The following is a 17,330-nucleotide window of genomic DNA, read 5'->3' as shown; positions in this document are numbered from 1 at the left end:
GCCACCTACTGGAGACCTCATCTCTCAGGCTCCTCTCTATAATGCCACCTATTTGGAGATCTTTCATGCCCCTCATCTCTCATAACCCTCATTCTCAGGCACCTCTCATCTATCAGAGATTGCCATTGAACTGTTGCCATAGAACTGAACTCTACATGTCAGACAGGATTATCGTCATCATCCAACATAATTCACAATTCTTCAATAATGCAAAATAGGGTTCAATTTGTTGTCTCCCAAATAGAATGAAATAAACAAGTCAATGAAACAATTGGGATAGCGACATGAAAGGCATTCCATGAACAAAATACTTACAAATAAGAATATAAATCAGGAACAGTAGCCTTTCAAAAAATGGCTGCTACTGCGACCCGTAGAACGATAAAGTAGTCACGAGCCAATAGAAAGAGAAGCATCCAATAGCCTTTTGAAAGAGGGGGTTCATTTTTCCTGGGCGGTTCGTCACTGAGGGGCCTGAGAGATGAGGGGTAGGGGCCTGAGAGATGAAGGGTAGGGGCCTGAGCGATGAGAAGGACCTGAGCGATGAGGTCTCCAGTACGTGGCAGTATAGAGAGGGGCCTGAGAGATGAGGGGCCTGAGAGATGAGGTCTGCAGCTAGTCTATTGCTCTTGAAATAAATGATCATGAGAGAAAAAAAAGCTATTGAATTAGTAAAGCACTTTATATCTCAACTCAACAAATGCTGGAGGTGATTAAATTTTTTTTTTTAAATTAAAGTGCTTTAAAACACCCTATGATTTAACAACCAGTTATTGAATGCATTCACATGATAAAGCTCAGATTATTATTAGTTTGTTTACTTAATTGCAAATATTCAGATGTTTACTCATAGGTTTATGAATTGAAAATGCCTACATAACACTTTTGGTAAAACAATAATACAAAATAAGAAATATCACATGATAATACAGGAACAGCTATCAACATTCACTTCTTTGCTAGTTCACAAAAATTTTGTAAATATGGAATTACAAAATATTCTAACCAGTTGAAATAAAAGAATGCTGAACACAATGACATTCCATTGCTCTGTCTCTTCGATTGAATTTATTTCCAGTACCAAAAATTATATTTTCGTATCAGATCATGTGTAGGATTCAACCCAGATCAGCATTATATTGTTCAATCAGAAATCTATGTCCCAGTCTGAGTCCTCAACAGCTGGTGAGTCCTCGAGGATGTCAGTGAAGGAGTCCAATTTGCTGTCCTCCAAGTGACTGATGAACTGAAAAAATAATATTTCTAATGGTAAAATACAATATGCAAGTATATATATATATATAGTCAACATCTGATTATTTTAGTACCAGTCAAAAGTTTAGACACACCTACTCATTCAAGGGATTTTCATTCTTTTTACTATTTTTGACATTGTAGATTAAGAGTGAAGACATCAAAACTATGAAATAACACATATGGAATCAAAAATATTTTTGATTCTTCAAAGCAGCCGCCCTTGATGACAGCTTTGCACATGCTTGGCATTCTCTCAACCAGCTTCACCTGGAATGCTTTTCCAGCAGTCTTGAAGGAGTTCCCACATATGCTGAGCACTTGTTGGCTGCTTTTCCTTCACTCTGTGGTCCAACTCATCCCAAACCATCTCAATTGGGTTGAGGTCGGGTGATTGCGGAGGCCAGGTCATCTGATGCAGCACTCCATCACTCTCCTTCTTGGTCACATAGCCCTTACACAGCCTGGAGGTGTGTTGGGTCATTGTCCTGTTGAAAAACAAATGATAGTCCCACTATTTGCAAACCAGATGGGATGGCATATTGCTGCAGAATTCTGTGGTAGCCATGCTGGTTAAGTGTGCCTTGAATTCAAAATAAATCAGACAGTGTCACCAGCAAAGCACCCCCACACCATCACACCTCCTCCACCATGCTTCACAGTGGGAACCACACATGCGGAGATCATCCGTTCACCTACTCTGCGTCTCACAAAGACACGGCGGTTGGAACCAAGAATCTCAAATATGGATTCATCAGATCAAAGGACAGATTTCCACCGGTCTAATGTGCATTGCTCGTGTTTCTTGGCCCAAGCAAGTATCTTCTTATTGTTGGTGTCCTTTAGTAGTGGTTCCTTGCAGCAATTCGACCACGAAGGCCTGATTCACGCAGTCTCCTCTGAACAGTTGATGTTGAGATGTGTCTGTAACTTAAATTCTGTGAAGCATTTATTTGGGCAGCAATTTCTGAGGCTGGTAACTGTAATGAACTTATCCTCTGCAGCAAAGGTAACTCTGGGTCTTCCTTTCCTGTGGCGATCCTCATGAGAGCCAGTTTCATCATAGCACTTGATGGTTTTTGCAACTGCACTTGAAGAAACTTTCAAAGTTCTTGACATTTTCCGGATTGACTGACCTTCATGTCTTAAAGTAATGATGGACTGTCATTTCTCTTTGCTTATTTGAGCTGTTCTTACCATTATATGGACTTGGTCTTTTACCAAATAGGGATATCTTCTGTATAACACCCCTAGCTTGTCACAACACAACTGATTGGCTCAAACGCATTAAGGAAAGGAATTCCACAAATTAACTTTTAACAAGGCATAACTGTTAATTGAAATGCATTCCAGGTGACTACCTCATGAAGCTGGTTGAGAAAATGCCAAGACTGTGCAAAGCTGTCATCAAGGCAAAGGGGGGCTACTTTGAAGAATCTCAATATAAAATATTTTCATTTGTTTAACACTTTTTTGGTTACTACATGATTCCATATGTGTTATTTCATAGTTTTGATGTCTTCACTATTTATTCTACAATATAAAAAATAGTATAAATAAAGAAAAACCCTGGAATGAGTAGGTGTGTCCAAACTTTTGACTGGTACTATATAGAGTTGAAGTCAGAAGTTTACATACACCTTAGCCAAATACATTTAAACTCAGTTTTTCACAATTCCTGACATTTAATCCTAGTAAAAATTCCCTGTCTTAGGCCAGTTAGGTCAGAATAATCTTAGAGAGAATGCTTTATTTCAGCTTTGATTTCTTTCATCACATTCCCAGTGAGTCAGAAGTTTACATATACTCAATTAGTATTTGGCAGCGTTGCCTTGAAATTGTTTAACTTGGGTCAAACGTTTTGGGTAGCCTTCCACAAGCTTCCCACAATAAGTTGGGTGAATTTTGGCCCATTCCTCCTGACAGAGCTGGTGTAACTGAGTCAGATTTGTTGGCCTCCTTGCTCGTACACGCTTTTTCAGTTCTACCAACACATTTTCTATAGGATTGAGGTCTTTGGGTCTTTCAAATGGACAATGACCCCAAGTGTACTTCCAAAGTTGTGGCAAAATGGCTTATGGACAATAAAGTCAAGGTATTGGAGTGGCCATCACAAAGCCCTGACCTCAATCCCATAGAAAAGTTGTGGGCAGAACTGAAAAAGTGTGTGGGAGCAAGGAGGCCTACAAACCTGACTCAGTTACACCAGCTCTGTCAGTAAGGAATGGGCCAAAATTCACCCAACTTATTGTGGAAAGCTTGTGGAAGGTTACCCGAAACGTTTGACCCAAGATAAATAATTTAAAGGCAATGCTACCACATACTAATAAGTGTATGTAAACCTCTGACCCACTGGGAATGTGATGAAAGAAATAAAAGCTCAAATAAATCATTCTCTACTATTATTCTGATATTTCACATTCTTAAAATAAAGTGGTGATCCTAACTGACCTAAGACAGGGAATTTTTACTAGGATTAAATGTCAGGAATTGTGAAAAACTGAGTTTACATGTATTTGGCTAAGGTGTATGTAAACCTCCGACCTTCAACTGTAGCTCTGCCAAGTACTTACTTTCGGTATGATTGGTGGAGACAAAGTGCCTTTGCGAAGTCCTTCCCAGTTGAAACCTTCAAACCACCTGAAAGAAAGAACAAGATAAAAGACTATAAGCTGCTGCTATATAGATGACATTGACACAGTCTGATGTTTTCATCTCAGCCTTTCATCTTACTTGTGCTTCTGGATGTCCTTGGCCCCGTTTCTCTGGTTCCCCAGTCTCTCTGCAGGGTTGTTCCTGAGAGACCAGGACAGAGAGTCATCATGACACACAACTAATAGCTGAGGAAGTGTGATACAATGAATGTCTGTTTTCAGTCATTGCTTAATGTGTCACACCTGCAGAGCTTCTTGATCAGGCTTGAGGCACTCTTACTGATGGTTTTTGGGAATTCAACCAGGTCAATCCCACGGATGGTGGCTGTGAAAGTCTTCATAGGATCAGGGCCACAGAATGGGAGACTGGAAAGGTAAAGATTGGGAAGAGACATCTACGAGAATGACTGACAGAGACGAGAACAAAAAACTGGAGCTCTGGAGAGAAATGAACTGTCTTATAATCGCACCTTCCACTCAGCAGTTCAAACACGAAGACGCCTAGAGACCAGAGATCTGCAGACACACTGTGCCCCTTGTTCAGGATTATCTCAGGGGCCACATAGTCAGGTGTGCCACAGAACGTCCACGTTTTCTTACCCAAGCCCACTTTCTTAGCACAACCAAACCCCACCTAGGAATAGTAGCACAGTCAAGTCATGAATATCGATGTTCAGTATCTCAATGGATCCATAACATATATTTTCCAAAGTGATATTTTCCATAGATTATTCAGACTCCTTGATTTTACCCCCATTTTGTTACATTACAGCCTTATTCTAAAATGTATTATATTGTTTTTTTTCTTCATCAATCTACCCACAATACCCCATAGTGACAAAGCAAAAACAGGTTTTTAGAATTTTTTGAAAATGTATAAAAACAAAACAAACGGAAATATGACATTTACATAAGTATTTAGACCCTTTTCTCAGTTCTTTGTTGAAGCAACTTTGGCAGTGATTACTGCCTTGTGTCTTCTTGGGTATGACGCTACAAGCTCTCCCATTATTCTCTGCAGATCCTCTCAAGCTCCGTCAGGTCGGATGGGGAGTGTCGCTGCACAGCTATTTTCAGGTCTTTCCAGAGATGTTCGATCGGGTTCAAGTCCAGGCTCTGGCTGGGTCACTCAAGGACATTCAGAGACTTGTCCCAAAGCCACTCCTGCGTTGTGTTGGCTGTGTGCTTAGGGTCGTTGTCCTGTTGGAAGGTGAACCTTCCCCCCAGTCTGAGGTCCTGAGCGCTATGGAGCAGGTTTTCATCAAGGATCTCTGTACTTTGCTCCGTTCATCTTTCCCTCAATCCTCACTAATCTCCCAGTCCCTGCTGCTGAAAATCATCCCCACAGCATGATGCTGCCACCACCTGTAGGGATGGTATTGGCCAGGTGATGAGCGGTGCCTGGTTTCCTCAAGATGTGACTCTTGGCATTCAGGCCAAATAGTTCAATCTTGGTTTCATTAGACCAGAGAATCTTGTTTCTCATGATCTGAGAGTCTTTAGTTGTCTTTTGGCAAACTCCAAGTGGGCCACTCTACCATTAGGGCCTGATTGGTGGAATGCTGCAGAGATGGTTGTCCTTCTGGAAGGTTCTCCCATCTCCACAGATGAATTCTGGAGCTCTGTCAGAGAGACCATCAGGTTCTTGGTCACCTCCCTGATGGTAGAGTGGCCAGGTATTGTGTGTAGATTGATTGGGGGGGCGATTTAATCAATTTTAGAATAAGGCTGTAACGTAACAAAATGTGTAAAAAATAAAGGGGTCTGAATACTTTCCGAATGCACTGTAAATGTAACCTTTGAAAGTACTATATTTCTTTGTGTAACCTTGTGCAAAATTGACAATTACTATATTACATTCTAAGAATGTACCCTTCTCCATCTTGTGTGGGTTTGAAATGCAGTGAAAGGAGCTCTAGTCATGTTACCACTTTGGCATATCCACGCTGGTCCAGAACTACATTCTCAGGCTTCAGATCCCTGTATGCGATACTGTTGTGGTGCAGGAAGATAAGGGCCTCAACAACACAGGCAGTGTAAAAACGTGTGCTACTGTCATCAAACGAGCCTCTGAAATGTAGGAACAAGAGCACAATAGTGATTAGAAAGTGGGACATACTAATGTTGTGCCCTAAAAATAAGAATTCAAACACTATCAATTCAGTTATAAAATCCATACTGTAAAATATACAAAAATAACATGTAGTAGACAGTAGTGAAGTTAGCAGTACCTGTCTTTCAGTAGATTCCAGAGCTCACCACCTAGACAAGCTTCTGTCAGCATGTATAGGCACTTTGCATCTCGGAAGGTACGGTGTAACCTAGGAGTGGCAAAGAAAACACAGGTGTTGTCCAGTTGATAAGCATATAGTGAGTTAACCAATCTAAGATTAGTGCAAGGATTCAGTCCGATCGCAGGTGATTGAGAAGAAAAAAAAAGAGCCGATATATGCAGCATTAATACAGTGAATGGGATCTCCGCGAACGTGGGAACATTGCCTAAGCCACAATGCCTATAACTAGCGATAGGTTTGAATCCCGTCCTAGGTATGTTTGGCTGGTGGTTGGGTGCACAGCACACCTGACGATGAATGGACTATGAGCTGCCATGAGGATGTGTCTTTCCCTCAGGATGCACTCCTGTTGAGCAGTGCTTAGGATCTGATGCTTCCTCAACACCCTCATGGTGAACGGGCAGTTGGTGTTGGTCTTAAGCTGTACCTAGAAGGAATGCAAAAACATCAACATGTAGGTTAATCCATTAAAAGCAACATGAAAACCAGCCAATAATGCACTGGGATTTACTGACACAGTTTCAAGCTTGACCCACTACTTACTCCCAACTTCGGCCAATTAGACCACGTCGGTATTCCTACTTCCCGCCTACAAGCAGAAACTCAAGAGGGAGCCACCAACACAGAGAATAGTGAGGCGCTGGACAGAGGAGGCAGACTCAATGCTGCAGAATTGTTTTGAGAATAATGCTTGGAATATGTTCAAAAATTCATCCACCCAGGACTCATCCATCAACATTAATATACATCGTCAGTCACAGGCTTCATTAGGATATGTGTTGATGATGTTGTACCCACAATAATAATCCGGACATACCCCAATCAAAAACCATGGATGAACGGCGATATCCGTACAATGGTGAGAGCCCGTATTTCAGCATTCAATGTCAGCAGAACAAACCCTGATGACTCGGCTGTGCACAGCGCATACAAGACAAGCAGGTATGAGCTCAATACATTCGGGACGCAAAACAACAATACAGACTCAAACTTGAATTGATGGTCGACAACTCAGACTCGCATCACAAATCCAGCTGTAAATACAGCTGTACGTTGCCCACCGAAGCCTCCCTCACAGACAAACTTAACACATTCTATGCTCGCTTCGAGGCAGACAATACCCAACCATCCAGGAATACTCTCACTGCTCCCGACCACCAAGTGATTACACTCTCTTAACACAGGGCCCCCCCAGATGTGTGTCCTCAGTCCTCTGCTGTACTCCCTGTTCACCCACGACTGCGTGGCTTTGCACTACACCAACTCCTCAAGTTTGCTGATGACACCGCGGTTGTAGGCCTGATAACTAACAACGACAAGTCACCCTATGGGGTGGAGGTAAGTGAACTGGCATTATGGTGACATGACAAAGACCTCAACGTCAGAAAAACAAAGGAGTTGATTGTTGACCTGTTCGGCATCAACGGGATTGCAGTAGAGAGAGTCACGAGTTTTAAGTTCCTCTGCGTCCACATCACAGAGGACTTGTCATGGACCAACACCACCACCATTCTTGTCAAGAGGGCGCAACAGAGTCTCTACTTCTTAAGGCGGCTGAAGAAATTCTCTCCAAATACTACCTCTGCACCATTGAGAGCCCCTCCTGCGGGTGATGAAAACAGCCCAGTACATCACTGGGACCGTGCTCCCACCCATCCAGGACATCTACTTGAAACGGTGCCTGAGGAAGTCACACAGCATCCTCAAGGGCCCCACAAACCCCAGCCACGAACTGTTCTCTCCCTTACCATTGGACAGACGGTATCGGAGCATGAGGTCTGATACCAACAGGTTCAGAGACAGTTTCTATCTACAAGCCATCAGACTGCTGAACAATTGAACTGGACTGACCATCTGCTCTGATTCTCTGCACCTTAGCACACATGCCCTCAGTCATGCACACACCCAGACAGACATACACACACGCGTATACATTCATGCTACACACACACACAAGTGCTGCTAACAGACTCTTGTTATACGGCTCAGTTTATACACTGTCCCCCTTCCCCAATACACGTGTAAATATTGGACTATAAATTGTGCCTTCCTGTATAATACTTATGCTAAAATGTTTATTCTATTCTACTGCCATTTACTATATGTTTGTATTCTTATCTTTTATTATTATTTATTGTTGTTGCATTGTCAAGAAGGAACCTGCAAGTAAGCATTTCCTTGGATGATGTATTCCATGCATATCCCGTACATACTACTAATAAAACTTGAAACAACTCACCAGCTCTGAATGACCGGTTTCTCCCTCTCCTAGGTTACAGATGACCTGGAAATCTCTGAGAGACGCGTTGGATAGGAGAGCTGCATCTTCCTCTGACCTGCTCACATGGAAATGATGAATTAGCCAATGCTGCTTTACTTGTTCTAAATAAAGGTTAAATCCATAAAAATGGTTCATTTGGATCAAGGCTCATTAAAATATAAACAGAGAGATAGAGAGACAAAACATGTAAGCCTTATGATAAGACATTATAAAGGTTTATACCATGCTTATAACAAGTACTAACGCAATATACCTGTTGGCTGGAAAGTGTTACCTATAGTTTCAGTTGCTACTTACTGGCCTTTGAGTTCGCTGCTCTTGTGCACATTATGACTGTCCTCTACCAAACCTATGATCTTTTTGAAAGACCTGATGAAAGATGATATGGTCTCAGGTCACTTAAAACATTTTTAACAATTTTCACATCATAACAAAGTGGCTTAGAAAAACTATACTGGCATTGTGTGCTTGGGGGTCACTGTGGTGGGGCATTGTGTGCTTGGGGGTCACTGTGGTGGGGCATAGTGTGCATGTTGGAGATCTGTACTACATATTCTACAAATAAGATTGAAGCAGAAAGTCCAACATTCTTAAATAATCATGCCATAGTCTAAACAAATCACTTACTCTCTATCCACAACCAGGCATGTGACATCACCAGCAGCAATTACATTCACTGTCCGCACATCCTCTCTGGAAATCGAACAAAAGGTTTGTAATTGAAAGGTTATCAAAATGGCATTGCAATAAATGACAACAGCACTGACACCATGCAGACAGAAAATGTTATCGCTCAGAATATTGTTTTGAAATCTGTGAGACCCTGTGTTGCTTTTATTACTATCATTTTCTCAAATCCATTGACCTCCATAGTTTCATTATGAATTTGCATATTGCACTAGCTCACACTGTCCTATTGATTGTAGTTGATTATGAGGGACAACATGATGAGCAAAATGCAATCAAATGGAGAGAGTATGTCTCATTCCCCAGATGATTCCGTCAATCAAACTTGGACAATGTTGGCTTAGTAATAGCTGAATTATACATACAGTATAATGTATGTATGTTCTATTACTCTGTAACTACAACTGTCTAGTGGTTATTGAGATTTGTGATACGAGAGAGCTAGTATGTCAATGTATATCAAGCCATGTAATGTGTACGAATGTAAGCTGCTGTATAACAGACCTTTGGATAAAAGCACATGATGTATTACTGTTTCTCACCCCCTCAGTGCTTTCTCTCCAAACCAATGGCCCTCAGAGAGAGTTGACAGGAGTACTGCCTCTTCATTGGCTGACTTGTTCTCTGTCACCTTCACCTAGGTCGGGAGGCAGATAGAGGGGGTAGAGACGGCTTATCTATCTTGTCTCTTTCATGCCATCTTTGAAATGTGGCGATGCACGGATTAATTAGCACCATCTGTGCCAGTACAGTTGTTGTGTCAGACTAACCCCTGCAGATGCCTATTTCTGTCCTCCACTAGTTGAAGCTTGTTTATTGAGTTCAAGGTAAGGTTCAGCCATCCTCATCCTTACCTGGCCACTACTGATGATGTAGAACGTGTCCCCTGTGGCACCCTGGCGAATAATATAATCACCTTCACTGTAGCGACTCTGTTGAGACAGACAGGTGAGAGATGGTGGATAGATGGGAAAATGATGGGAGTTATGGGAGTTAGATATAAGTAACAGTATGACAGCAGGGGGAGAAGGGATATGTAGCATGTGAGATGTTTAGAATCCTGGCATGTGTACATCACCAACCAATCAACACAGATATGTTGTCTGTGTGCCAACCTGATTAGGCCACCAATGCAATGCAAATATGCCTGTAAACTGTCAACAGAGAATGCATAGCAGATGGGTAATAATTATTTGGAAGACATACAAAAATCATTAGCTAGCTAGATTCTGTTTGTGGAACATGGCTTTTCTACAGAATGTTGTGTTAGTGAATCTGAGGAGTGAATGTGTATAATAGATTCATGTTCTGTACCTCTTCCAAAATATCAGACACTTTCATGAGCACATCCTCTGGCAGTGAGCGCAGGAAGGGTACTCTGCAGCCAGACAAACACACAAACAGCAGGACGACTGACTCACAACATATTACATTTTAACAGTTCTACTTTAGTGGCGTAGATTGTAGATTAGTGTCAATTCTACACAAATATGTATATTCAATTTTACACAGATATATATTTTCCTTGTGTAGTGATGAGGGTGGTATTGACCTGCAGAGGAGCTCTCTGAACTGGGCCAGTCTGCTGAGGCCACTCTGCACCATGATGGTCTGAAAGCTCTGCCGGTCAATTACCCACAACATGCTGTTTTTTAGGGCTGCAGAGAAAGACAGGGAATGGTAAAGAAGATCTTCCAAATCACACAATGTCAAAAGCAGTGGTAGGAAGAAACAGAAATATCTTTAGGGATGAATGTATTCTGTATTCTGTGAGTATACCGTATGTGTGTTGAGTGGAAATTGTAATTCTTACCCTTACAGTTTATGTTAGTATTATAGATAGTACCCTCTGTTGCATTACAATGTAAGGCTAGGGGACTTAGCAAATGTCTTCTATTTCACAACATTTTCATCTCTATAAATAGATGTCAAGGCCGGGTTTGCAAACGAGGCTCTACAAACAATTTACTCCTAAAAACACAGTTACATAACACTGCTATAAATGTTTCCTGTACTCTTAAAAGGAATGTCTGAGTGTTTGTGATCCTTTCTTTGAAAGTGTTGTGGATAAAAGAATAAGGAGGACAGATTATAGATTACATTCCCCACGCAGCCTTCCTCTCTTCCTTTGTCTGTTCTGTGGGCAGACAGTAATGGAACTCTGATAGAGATGTTGTAAATTAATAATGATTCAGATGAATTGATTCAGCAGGGCTTTGTGCGACCAGGAGCCTCCGTCCTGTACTGGTCGTACAACTCCCATCCTTCTAGTCCTTCCCCTCCCAATCATGCCATTATTTAAGTTGGTAATGAAAGCACAGTGGGAAATCAACATGCCATTGTTCTCTTTAGATGGTACGTAGTATTGTAGCGAACGGCAGGGAAGTGAACCCGGGTCGCTGGCCTACGCACTGCGCCAATAGGGTTAACCCACTTGGTGGGAATTCTAACGTGGTTCATATAGCAAGGGTCACTACACTGCTGCCTTCGAACGGGAAGGCATGTCCCCGTGCTTCATCACTACTGCAGCCCCCTCACACGTCTGGCCATGCGTTCCCATGGTCTCGACGACTGCCATCCCACTTCGGACACCAATGTACTGAACGGTAGGGCAGCTAGGCAGGGAAGCGAACCCAGGTCACTGATGTGAAAAGGCAAACACCCTATCGTGCCAATAGGGTTAACCCACTTGGTGGGAATTGTGACGTGTATATTTGAGTCTAAAATGTGAATGTCAGATATTAGTCTAACCCTTTTAAATGTCATACTCTTTGCCATTTTCTGGGAAGAACAACCTGTGTGACCATGAATGTCAAATCAGGGAACACATTTTTTCACCTAAACCTCTTACTGTTAGAGTGATTTTAGACTACAGGATAGAAAGCTTTATTGATGTTCTTTGATGGCATAAAAAGGGAAAGTAATTTCAGGTCAGCCAGGAGAACCAGGGAATGGGTTGGGAAGAGTGCATACAGAAGAAAGAGAAGAAACATAAATTGAAATGTTGCTGTGAGAACAGATAGGGAGAGGGAGATTGACTGAAAGATAAATGTACTATACAATTAAACAGGAAACCGGCAATGCACTGAAAGAGAAAATGGACATGGTGGCACAGTGGAAAAGAGGACAGGAGGATGACAAAGGAAACACTATAAGAGGGGGAGAAATGAACAGATTTTTTTCATTTGCACTGATTCTGTCCATTCCGTCAACCTATTTCTTTGTGAAAGCAGGTCAGATGTGAGCAGCAGTGGCTGCGTTTCCCAGTGGGCTATGGGCACAGACAGTGTAGAGAGACGATAGCACACATTTAATTTTCCATTGAGAAAATCAAGTGCAAGTCACTGAGCAATAATAGGTCTCGTTGAGAGGATATTTGGTCAGTCATGAGGAAAAGTGCAGTGAAATCAATAAAGAGAAAATGTGTAACCAAATAAAATGTGTTGTTTTGATATATCATTATACATATGTGCGTATGTTAATTTCCATTTCCAAGTAAACTATATAAATAGTAGGAGAACTGAGAAAGGAGATGAGTTAGGCAGTCAGGTCATTTATGAGCCAAAGATATGTTTTCTTATTCCGCACATCTCAGAGGAGTGTAGTGTTTGAAGCTGTGATGTAGTGTTTGAAAAAGTTATTTTGATTTGAAATTCTACAGAACTTCCCAATCTGACACCAAATCTACTCAGCTGTGAGGAATAGGCTGGTCTGTGATGGTGATGCTCTCTTGAACAATCATTTTTTAGACCAATGAAAAATCAATCCAAGCACAGCAAAATTGTGAAAGGATTTCAAGACAACATGTTTTGCATTCACTTCAGCTGTTGTTACAAAAGGAATAGAACAACCACACTACACAACACTCCATGCACAATGCTCCAGTACCTGATATAGTGTAGGTGTAGGTGCAGCTGTACAGGAGTGCCAATTCTCCAAACACTTTTCCTGGTTCAATTGTGAGAAGCTTATTGGCATCCTTGGTCATCTCCATCTTCCCCTCTGTTAAATGCCCATTTAAACACAAATACACAATGTAGCAAATACAGAATATATTGTTATCAACAGATTACAAATGCTTAAAATCAAAGTGCACCAGTGATGTTGCAGCAATACGTGGTGTCCTTATGTTTAAGTATGCATGTATGTGTTTACCTTTGTGCATGTTTATGTTTGCATGTGTGTGTTTATGGCATTGGCATGTGTGTGTTAGACTATGTGTGTGTATGACAGTGCAGTTGCTGTTTGATCTCCTTCAGAGGAGGATGGTAAAGGACGGTGATGGCAGTCTGAGGCGTCCATAGAAACAGCAGGGTGGCAGCTGAGGAGGTGTGACCACACGTTAGCTCAGCCCCCCTCACCCAGCTCCCAGCTGCAGGTGCTGACAGGGAGTGTGACTTACACAATCAGATGAACGCAGCTGTCTGAGATATGCCATGTGTCAGGTAGAGACACTTTCATCTACAACAGCACAGCAGAAACAGAAACAGTCTAGGGCTCAGGTAACAAGAAAAGCAAATTGGACAACCATGCCCGATTGCCTGTCACATCAGATATGAGGGTAGCAGGAGAAATGCCTGAGCTCCAGCATCAATGAGCATTGCAAACCAGGGCCGATCATGAATGGGCCTCTTGCCCTGTCCCTGTCTGACATTAAACATTTTGTATGCCGCTTATCATGCACAACACCATCTCTCCCTCTCTCTTTCCAGAAACAGGTCATTCTAACATTCCCCCTCATTGCGCCAGACGGCACTAACAGAGGAGCATACCAACTCAACTTGAGCCAGAGGGAGGAGGAAATGAGGAGGGGGGAGATGTGTACTTGAGTAACATTTACTGGGCACATCTCTGAGTAAACTTAAAAAACGAACAATCAACATACATGAAAGACCAAGAAGTGTCTGCTCTTAGATTGTGGAACCAAGTGCTCAAAGAATCATTCACCAAAACACCTTGAGCAATTACTATACCTTGGGGACTTTGGGAATACTTAAGTCCTCCTTTTGAGAGTGGGGCTATGCATGGAAATTCAAGAAGACCTTGAAGTGACTGTATTGCCAATCCACACTATACTCACCACTTTTAAACCACTGTTGATTTAACTTGTTACCTTCTAGAACATAGGCAAGAGTTCCACTGTCTCCCTCTTGAATGACGCAGCAGCCTTGGTTGACCGTGGTGGGGTACATACAGTCCATTATAGCCAGGATTTGCCCACTTTCCAGGTTCTTTAGAAAGTCATTCTCTAAAAAGGAGGTTTGAATCAGCTCCTGTGACCTGAAGGAGTAAAGAGTGTGTGAGGCAATCAATAAGTAATTTCACTGTGGCTAGTGTTTGACAACAAAGGCTCTAAAGCCTTGAGCCAAGTTTCATACAGTGTGTATAAATCAATGAAAATCCTTATTGACGTTTGTGTCTGTGCAGGTACCACTTGATCAGCCTTAAGGGCCTTTAGGAGCACATTTCTCAAGTGGAACAGTTAAAAGGGAATGTTGCCAAGGCTAACGGTGTCTTTAGTGTGTTCTCTCACTGATGGCTTTTGTTGTAGCTTTTCAGGGTGGCCAAAGCAAGTTGCCTTGGATCCTGAGTGAGGGGCTTTGACAATATGGTCTTTCTTCTGGTTCTCTGGATCTCTTCACACTGTGCAGAATTCCCTGAAACAAGCAAATACATATATTTCTCTGCTCACTTTCTTTGTGCAACATATAAGGAGCACAATTTAAGTCTAAAAACAACAAATAGCCAAACAAAGTGTATTTGCAGGTAGCCTAGTGGTTAGAGCGTTGCTGGATCGAATCCCCGAGCTGGCAAGGTAAAAGTCTGTCGTTCTGCTCCTGAACAAGACAGTTAACCCACTATTCCCCATATAGGCCGTCATTGTAAATAAGAATTTGTTCTTAACTGACTTGCCTAGTTAAATAAAGAAAAAAGGAAAAAAATCATCATATTCAGACACTCAATACAATGTATCCTGTGTCTGCACATATAGAAATACAGCGCCTTCAGAAAGTATTCATACCCCTTGACTTATTTTCTCACCCATCTACACACAATACCCCATAATGACAACCTGAAAACATTTTTGCAAATGTATTGAAAATGAAATATCTAATTTACATAAGAATTCACACGCCTGAGTCAATACATGCGAAAATCACTTTTGGCAGCGATTACAGCTGTGCGTCTTTCTGGGTAAGTCTTCAAGAGCTTTGCACAGCTGGATTGTACAATATTTTCACATTATTATTTGTTTTATTCTTCAAGCTCTGTCAAGTTGGTTGTTCATCATTACAAGACAAGCATTTTAAGTCTTAGATTTTCCCCAAACATAATGCTTTGTATTTAGGACATAAAGTTCATTTTGTTTGCCAATTTTTTGGTTGTTTTACTTAAGTTCTGTACAGGCTTCCTTCTTTGGAGTAACTACAATATTGTTGATCCATTCTCAGTTTTCTCCTATCACAGCCATTAAACTGTAACAGTTTTAAAGTCACCATTGGCCTCATGGTGAAATCCCTGATCGTTTTCCTTCGTCTCCGGCAACTGAGTTAGGAAGGATGCCTGTAGCTTTGTAGTGACTGGGTGTATTGATAGACCATCCAAAGTGTAGTGAATAACTTCACCATGCTCAAAGGGACATTCAATGTCTGTTTTTTTTTACACATCTACCAATAGGTGCCCTTCTTTGTGAGGCATCGGAAAACCTCCCAGGTCTTTGTGGTTGAATCGTATGTGTGGAGTACAGAGATGAGGTAGTCATTCAAAAACCATGTTAAATACTATTATTACACACAGAGTGAGTCCATGCAACTTATGATGTGACTTGTTGAGCACAGTTCTACTCCTGAACTTATTTAGGCTTGCCATAACAAAGGGGTTGGTTACTTATTGACTCAAGACATTTCAGCTTTTCATTTTTAATTAATCTGTATAAGTAGGCCTGTGACACAAAATCTCAAATTCATCAATTTTTATTTCAGACTGTAACACAACAAAATGTGGAAAAAGTAAAGGGTGTGGAAAAAGAAAAACATTGCCTGAAAAGTGGATATACTTTTTGCATAATGTTTTACCTTCAATAGCTCCAGAAGACTCTGGGGGTGTGATGGTTGCCCTGTAGCGGTCCAGTTCACCCTGCAGCCTCCGAATCAAGTCGTCCTTGGCATCCAACTCCAGCTCCAGCTCATCAATGAGTGTATCCCTCTGGCGAAGCTCCTCAATCTTCAGTTGCAGGGCAAACTGCAGGTCTCGAAGTGTACCCATTGCCTCTGTAGAGCGGAGCAGAGCTGATCGGCAAGGGAATTATGAGAGACTTAGAGTGTGTGTTACATTGTACATTTTTTATTTGTTTCATTTCAGAACATTCTAATTAGACTGTCTTAGATTGAAAAGACATCTCAAAAACGAATTTCTTACTAAGGATGCAGTTGATTAAATAATAGGCATAGTACGCAACAAAATATGTCACATTTTTAAGAGTATACATGTATTCAGTTATGCAACTTTAACTTCACATAGCAAAAAAAAAAATCACAAAGTAAAATAACTTACCTACCTGTCTAAGCAGATGGACATCAGCAAGAAAGTCTGAGGATCGAATGCCTGCAGTATAGTCTGTCTATCTTTTAGTTTTAACGAATTGAATCACATCTGTCGCTGACTGTTTTCGATTCTGTTTTCGCTCGATTTAAAAGAATGGACAGGTGCAGCACAGACACTTGCAATACTGTCAGTGGAGATTGGATATGTGTAGCTACAGAAAGACTATGGATAGATGACGCCTGAACGCTCTCACCAGTAGGCTACTCTTGGCTCTCAGATTCCCTGTTCTCTCGCGTCGCCCAACATTGCTCTCGTACCTAATTGGGACACGAGACACGGGACACACTCCTTTCAGAGTGTTTTTCGTAACTAATTAGCCTACATGACTCGCTCAATAGTAAGGGGGTGTTTGTTCTCCAAAGTTTCTTGTAGGTAAAATCGTGGATGTCATGTCATCATATTACAAATTGGCATCGTGGTACACATAGCCCTATTGCATAAAGGCTATATGTAAGGATTTTTTTCTGAATTTGCTGAGCAGGTTCAACATTTCTAATAACCTAATGTTATAAAGAAATACTACTACATCAAATCAAATCAAATGTATTTATATAG

At 41.5% G+C, this 17,330-nt stretch overlaps 1 protein-coding gene across 1 annotated transcript; it reads right to left on the bottom strand.

Annotated features, from left to right (window-relative positions):
* Nucleotides 1-834: 834 nt before the first annotated feature.
* Nucleotides 835-17,309, bottom strand: LOC106585592 (cGMP-dependent protein kinase 1). The gene is made up of 20 exons (XM_014171973.2): nt 16,729-17,309; nt 16,247-16,459; nt 14,704-14,827; nt 14,284-14,450; nt 13,059-13,172; nt 10,723-10,828; nt 10,485-10,548; nt 10,025-10,102; nt 9,713-9,807; nt 9,111-9,176; nt 8,781-8,852; nt 8,442-8,538; nt 6,490-6,629; nt 6,140-6,229; nt 5,837-5,978; nt 4,379-4,542; nt 4,152-4,274; nt 3,988-4,050; nt 3,828-3,894; nt 835-1,246 (listed from the first exon to the last, which is right to left on the bottom strand). Exons 2-20 carry the CDS (start codon nt 16,434-16,436, stop codon nt 1,148-1,150), a joined length of 2,061 nt encoding a protein of 686 aa, XP_014027448.2. The 5' UTR covers nt 16,437-16,459; nt 16,729-17,309; the 3' UTR covers nt 835-1,147.
* Between the last annotated feature and the right edge of the window lie 21 nt (nt 17,310-17,330).

Source organism: Salmo salar, chromosome ssa24 (assembly GCF_905237065.1).
Source record: "Salmo salar chromosome ssa24, Ssal_v3.1, whole genome shotgun sequence".
In the NCBI taxonomy this organism is placed as follows: Eukaryota; Metazoa; Chordata; class Actinopteri; order Salmoniformes; family Salmonidae; genus Salmo; species Salmo salar.
This window is presented reverse-complemented; position numbering and strand designations above follow the sequence as displayed.